Below are 7,230 nucleotides of genomic sequence, written 5' to 3'. Positions count from 1 at the left end.
CTCTCTCTCTCTCTCCCTCCTCTCTCTCTCACCCTCTCTCTCCCCTCCCTCCCTCTCTCTCCCCTCCCTCCCTCTCTCTCTCTCCCTCCTCTCTCTCTCTCTCTCTCCCTCCTCTCTCTCTCTCTCACCCTCTCTCTCCCCTCCTCCCTCTCTCTCTCACCCTCTCTCTCCCCTCCCTCCCTCTCTCTCTCTCTCCCCTCCCTCCCTCTCTATCGCTCTGTCTCGCTCTCCCAGGTGGACCTCCACTTCCTCAAGGTGCTGACAGGCATCGCCACCCAGGGGGCAGTCTCCAAGGAGACCCAGAAGTCCTACTACGTGACCACCTTCAAGCTGGAGGTCAGCACCAATGGAGAGGACTGGATGACTTATCGCTACGGCAAGAATCACAAGGTAATCTAAAACCCCCCCAATGTAGCACCTGGAACCTGGAAGCTAGAACCCAAATGTGGAACCCAGTTCTCAAAGTCTCAGTTGGTTGTATATTAGTTCTTTCAGCTGCAGCCTAGCTGGCAGAGCTGGTTGACACAACGTCGTAAGGAATGCGAAATTGACGTCACTTCTAACCTTCATGCCCACTGGGAGACTAGCTGGTTCAATTCGCTCTGGATAAGCGTGTCTTATTCAGACATTTAAATGACTCAACTGTAAATGTCATGTAATTCCCACCATGGGTCATGTAATACACCAAGACAAATCTATAATCTATATAGCTTGTGTGATTGACCAACATGTCAATGGTGTGCGTACTGGGAACGGTGTCAGGTGCAGGAGAGCAGAGTGTTGTGAACAGGCACACACTTTATTGAACAGGCACACACTTTATTGAACAGGCACACACTTTATTGAACAGGCACACACTTTATTGAACAGGCACACACTTTATTGAACAGGCACACACTTTACATTCAGGAGAAGCCAGCAGACGGACGCCACTGCATCGAAACGTCCAGCCAATATGCAAAGGTGCAAAACCTGCCTCCTGGGTCGCTGTGCCACCAGAGACCCTGGTTTCGCGCCCAGGCTCTGTCGTAACCGGCCGCGACAGGGAGGTCCGTGGGGCGACGCACAATTGGCCTAGCGTCGTCCGGGTTAGGGAGGGCTTGGCCGGTAGGGATATCCTTGTCTCATCGCGCACCAGCGACTCCCGTGGCGGGCCGGGCGCAGTGCACGCTAACCAAGGTGTCCAGGTGCACGGTGTTTCCTCCGACACATTGGTGCGGCTGGCTTCCGGGTTGGATGCGCGCTGTGTTAAGAAGCAGTGCGGCTTGGTTGGGTTGTGTATCGGAGGACGCATGACTTTCAACCTTCGTCTCTACTGAGCCGGTATGGGAGTTGTAGCGATGAGACAAGATATTAGCTACTAAAAACAATTGGATACCACGAAAAAGGGGTAAAAATTAAATAAAAAATATTTTTTTTAAACACGCAAAACAGTCACAATGATATTGTATGAACACAATAACATGCCTCATGAAACAGAAACAAGGAATAAACGCATACCAGTAAAGCGCGTCGACATAGACACGTAACACAAAAGCAATCTCACACAAAGACATGAGGGGGAACAGAGGAATAAATACGTGCAGTGTGATTGGGGAATGAAAAGCAGGTGTGCAGGGAACAAGACAAAACAAATGGATCAATGAGAAAATGGAGCGGCGATGGCTAGAAAGCCCGGCGACGTCGATCCGCCGAACGCCGCCCGAACATATTTGCCTGAAATATATCCCAGTTATCAAGGCCAGGAGAGTTAGCTGCTCTGTTGGTGCTGTTCCGATGATACGGTGGGAATGACTGGGAATTAGTTTCAGATTCCTGTTGGGAATGTGTATTGACATGAGTCATGTCCCTATCCCATGAAGTGTCTTCCTGATAAAGGGAGGAAGGAGGGAGGAACCTGCCAAACATGAACAATAGAGTCCTCTGTGTGCCCATATCTATCTCTGCTATTCATCATGCTTTCACACACACACAAACACACACCAGTAGGGTTGTAAACACAGCTGGAGTGTGGAAGAGGTGTGTGTGTGTGTGTGTGTGTGTGTGTGTGTGTGTGTGCTTGAGTTTGTTTATGTTTGTCAATGGGATAAGGTAGGAATATAATACTCAAAATGTAAACGTGAACTCTGACCCAGATGTGTATGTTAAAGCCACCATGGACTGTAGAGAGGGGGAGAGTAATCTGTTTTTTAATTTTAATTTCTTTGGGGCTGCAGTCTGTCTGTTTCAGCTTTGGGTGACGGTGGGGGGCATACAATGTCTGTGAAGCGATTATTTGAGGAAATGGATTTAGAATTAAATTAAAAACTCAAACAGCTGGAAATTCTACCCCCCCACACACACCACTGCTGACCTTAGAGCTGACTGTCTGGACTGGAGATCAGTTTTGACCAGGGGTGTGTGTGTAGGAGAATGGGGGTCACAGTAATATACATAATATACATCTAGTAATATACATACAGTATGTGCATACCAGACATAGGTTCAAATAGATGGGCGGGGTTTGTACATTTTTAGATTATTCTATTGGTTCATACACACGCACAGGCCTGGTACACACACACACATACACACACACCCTAAACCTCATAGAAACCGGTCATAATACTTATTTTAACCGCCTCTTTCAATGCCCTCTCAGTGGACGTTATCTGGATCCATTCAAGCTAGAACGTCCCCTGTCCATATGCATGTTCCGTGACGGTTAATCCAACAATGGTGGCGTGCAGACAGACACGCAGATTTGGAGTTATAGCCTGGCCCTCAGCCCTTAGAGATCCTTTAAGTGTTTAAACCAGGGAACACGATGGGGGGGCATGGAAATGAAAGGAGATTTGCCCTTCTGATTGTCATTTAACAGTTAGTTTCTATCTAAACTAACGGGCTGGTTATGGGAGTGTCGGAGTGTGTGGGGGGGGGGAATGTGTGTGTTCATGTGTGTGTGTGTTCATGTGTGTGCGTGCATGTCACACTGGTGATATGTCATCCAGATGTGGCTTTGGTGGTGTATCGTCAGGTATGAGTCAACTACAGTATGAGTAAAGGGATTGAGACTTGTGTTTGCAGGTTGTGTTTGTTTGTGAATCTGTGCATGTCTGCGTCTGTATTTATTGATGTGCAGACATGTGTGTGAGGATGTGTGTGTGAGGATGTGTGTGTGTGTGAGCAGTGGGGAGCAGGTGTGCCGACACACGGAAACAGCAGCTGGAGGTCTCTAGTCACTGTTCCGCAGTGAGCGACAGAAGGTTGGAAACATCAGCAGTTCTCATAAAGCGGATCTGAAGAATCACGCAAGTAGCACCAGGGTCTTATTCATTAGTGCACACCGCGGCAACAGAAAATAAGCTATTCTTATTGTTAAGGCTCAGTTGGCTCCCTCCCCGTTTCAGCCAGTTTGCCTCAGTTTGGTTCCTAGTAAAATACACCCCATGTCTATGATGTTGACTGAAATGTCATCATAGCATAGAGTTCCATTGGTGCCAAATTACTGTTCCTCTTCCTCTGTGTGTGACTGGCAGTGTGTTGTTGGAACATGTGTGACTGGCAGTGTGTTGTTGGAACATGTGTGACTGGCAGCGTGTTGTTGGAACATGTGTGACTGGCAGCGTGTTGTTGGAACATGTGTGACTGGCAGCGTGTTGTTGGAACATGTGTGACTGGCAGCGTGTTGTTGGAACATGTGTGACTGGCAGTGTGTTGTTGGAACATGTGTGACTGGCAGCGTGTTGTTGGAACATGTGTGACTGGCAGAGTGTTGTTGGAACATGTGTGACTGGCAGTGTGTTGTTGGAACATGTGTGACTGGCAGCGTGTTGTTGGAACATGTGTGACTGGCAGCGTGTTGTTGGAACATGTGTGACTGGCAGCGTGTTGTTGGAACATGTGTGACTGGCAGCGTGTTGTTGGAACATGTGTGACTTGCAGCGTGTTGTTGGAACATGTGTGACTGGCAGCGTGTTGTTGGAACATTTGTGACTGGCAGTGTGTTGTTGGAACATGTGTGACTGGCAGTGTGTTGTTGGAACATGTGTGACTGGCAGTGTGTTGTTGGAACATGTGTGACTTATTAAATAGGCATCATGCTACTCACACATGCACATCGTTACTTGACACAGCTCTCTCACACTCAGGAGCGGTATATTAGCAGCACTCTGACACCACGCGCACACGTATACACACATACACATACACACACAAACGCATGCATTCACATTCACACACATGCACACACACACATTGTGCCTGAATGGGGGGATTCACGTTAGCCCAAATAATAAACAGACATGGTGTGTGTTGCGGAAATGCATTGTCTAACTGTGCTAAATCTGCCACTCTGTAACCTGGGAGAAAAACAGCCCACGCTGCAGTTACAGCCTGTTACTCTCAGTCACACACACACACACTCACACATATATACTCACACATATATACACACACACACACACACACACATATACACACTCATAGACACACACACGCACTCACACACGCACTCACACATTGACACACACACACACATTGACACACACATATACACACACGCACTCACACATATACACACACACACATAGACACACACACACAAACATATACGCAGGCATGTTTACACGCTCAAGCACATAGACACACATACATACGCATGTAGACACACATACACCTAACACACACACTCACCCACACACTAACCCACGCACACACTTGCAGTGTGATGAGAGAGAAATGAGGGAAGTGGGGCAGAGTGGGAGGCATTGACAAAAACAACTGTTTGAGGGGGTGGGAGACCATTTCAAAGGAGTGCTGTACCTCAGCATCCACACACACACACACACACACTCCTCAGCCCTGCTGGCTTCCTCTTCAAGCCACTAGTGGAGAGCAGCCAGTTGGAACCAATTCCTACTGTCAACATCTTCATACGGAGCGAGAAAAGGAGGGCAGGAGGGAGGGAGGGGGATGGATGGAAAGAGAGAATAATGTCTTGTGCAGAGCTTGGCCACATCTCCCTGTGGTGCCATCAGCTTCAAGGGAAACACAGCAGAGATGGCAGCGGTGTGCCAAAAGAACCGGGACAGGGACAGAGACAGGGACAGAGACAGAGACAGAGACAGAGACAGAGACAGAGACAGAGACAGAGACAGAGACAGAGACAGAGACAGGGACAGGGACAGAGACAGGGACAGAGAGAGACAGGGACAGAGACAGGGACAGAGACAGGGACAGAGACAGGGACAGAGACAGACAGACAGAGACAGAGACAGGGACAGAGACAGAGACAGGGACAGGGACAGAGACAGGGACAGAGACAGACAGGGACAGAGACAGGGACAGGGACAGAGACAGAGACAGGGACAGAGACAGAGACAGAGACAGAGACAGAGACAGACAGAGACAGGGACAGAGACAGAGACAGAAACAGGGACAGAGACAGGGACAGAGACAGAGACAGAGACAGGGACAGGGACAGAGACAGACAGGGACAGAGACAGACAGGGACAGAGACAGGGACAGAGACAGGGATAGGGACAGAGACAGACAGAGACAGACAGAGACAGAGACAGGGACAGAGACAGGGACAGAGACAGAGACAGAGACAGAGACAGGGACAGGGACAGAGACAGACAGGGACAGAGACAGGGACAGAGACAGGGACAGAGACCGAGACAGGGACAGAGACAGAGACAGGGACAGAGACAGGGACAGAGACAGAGACAGGGACAGAGACAGGGACAGAGACAGAGACAGGGACAGGGACAGGGACAGAGACAGACAGGGACAGAGACAGGGACAGAGACAGAGACAGGGACAGAGACAGGGACAGGGACAGGGACAGAGACAGGGACAGAGACAGAGACAGAGACAGAGACAGGGACAGAGACAGGGACAGAGACAGGGACAGAGACAGGGACAGGGACAGGGACAGGGACAGAGACAGACAGGGACAGGGACAGAGACAGGGACAGAGACAGAGAGACAGGGACAGGGACAGGGACAGGGACAGAGACAGGGACAGGGACAGAGAGAGAGACAGGGACAGAGACAGGGACAGAGACAGGGACAGAGAGAGACAGGGACAGAGACAGAGAGAGAGACAGAGACAGGGACAGAGACAGGGACAGAGACAGGGACAGAGACAGAGAGAGGGACAGAGAGAGAGACAGAGAGAGAGACAGGGACAGAGACAGGGACAGAGACAGACAGAGACAGGGACAGACAGAGACAGGGACAGAGACAGAGAGAGAGACAGAGAGAGAGACAGGGACAGAGACAGACAGAGACAGGGACAGAGATAGACAGAGACAGAGACAGGGACAGAGACAGAGAGAGAGACAGGGACAGAGAGAGAGACAGGGACAGACAGAGACAGGGACAGAGACAGACAGAGACAGGGACAGAGACAGGGACAGAGACAGACAGGGACAGAGACAGAGACACAGACAGAGACACAGACACAGACACAGACAGGGACAGAGACAGGGACAGAGACAGGGACAGAGACAGAGACAGAGACAGGGACAGAGACAGGGACAGAGACAGGGACAGGGACAGGGACAGGGACAGGGACAGAGACAGAGACACAGACAGAGACACAGACACAGACACAGACAGGGACAGAGACAGGGACAGAGACAGAGACAGAGACAGAGACAGAGACAGGGACAGAGACAGGGACAGAGACAGGGACAGGGACAGGGACAGGGACAGGGACAGAGACAGGGACAGAGACAGAGACAGGGACAAGGCAAATAGATCATCTCAGGATGAGTAGAGCTTCTCTGTCTACAGTAGGTCTCCAGTTGTTACTCTCTGTTTTCTCTCCATCTTGTTTTTAGAGAAGTGTTTTCATCAGGGAGACTCAGCCTAGTCTGACACGATCTCCTTCCACTACTCTGCACACATTCACACACTCAGACACACTCCCTCTCTTTCGCGGTGACCCCATTCTTCCCCGGAGGGTCATCAATAGTTAAATATCCATGGTGCCTCTGTCCCGCCGGTGTCCATCCGCTCCAGGCATTTGACCGGCACAAAAATGTGGGAGGGGTTCCAGGGTGTGTATATGTGTGTGAACTGGTGCAGGAGGGCTAGGGTAGCGTGGGTTAAGATTTTCGTTGGGGGGGGGGTTCATTATCATTTCATGACCTGCCACATGAGGAGACAACATGACAATGTTAATTATTTATCCCTCTTTGTCCTGTGTGTTGAGTAAGGGCGGAGCTAGACCCCATTCCC

General features: G+C 50.2%; 1 protein-coding gene across 2 annotated transcripts in view; it reads left to right on the top strand.

The window, feature by feature from the left end:
• nrp2a (neuropilin 2a) overlaps positions 1 to 7,230 on the top strand; it is a 79,315-nt gene that overhangs the window by 32,954 nt on the left and 39,131 nt on the right. For both annotated transcript variants that reach the window (XM_020482697.2, XM_031824563.1), the window contains exon 7: positions 235 to 390. In XM_020482697.2, coding sequence (XP_020338286.2) covers positions 235 to 390 — 156 coding nt within the window. The remainder of the gene's footprint in view (positions 1 to 234; positions 391 to 7,230) is intronic.

This window comes from Oncorhynchus kisutch, linkage group LG5, assembly GCF_002021735.2.
Source record: "Oncorhynchus kisutch isolate 150728-3 linkage group LG5, Okis_V2, whole genome shotgun sequence".
NCBI lineage: Eukaryota > Metazoa > Chordata > Actinopteri > Salmoniformes > Salmonidae > Oncorhynchus > Oncorhynchus kisutch.
The sequence above is the reverse complement of the archived record's forward strand: the minus strand, read 5'-3'. Positions and strand labels throughout refer to the sequence as shown.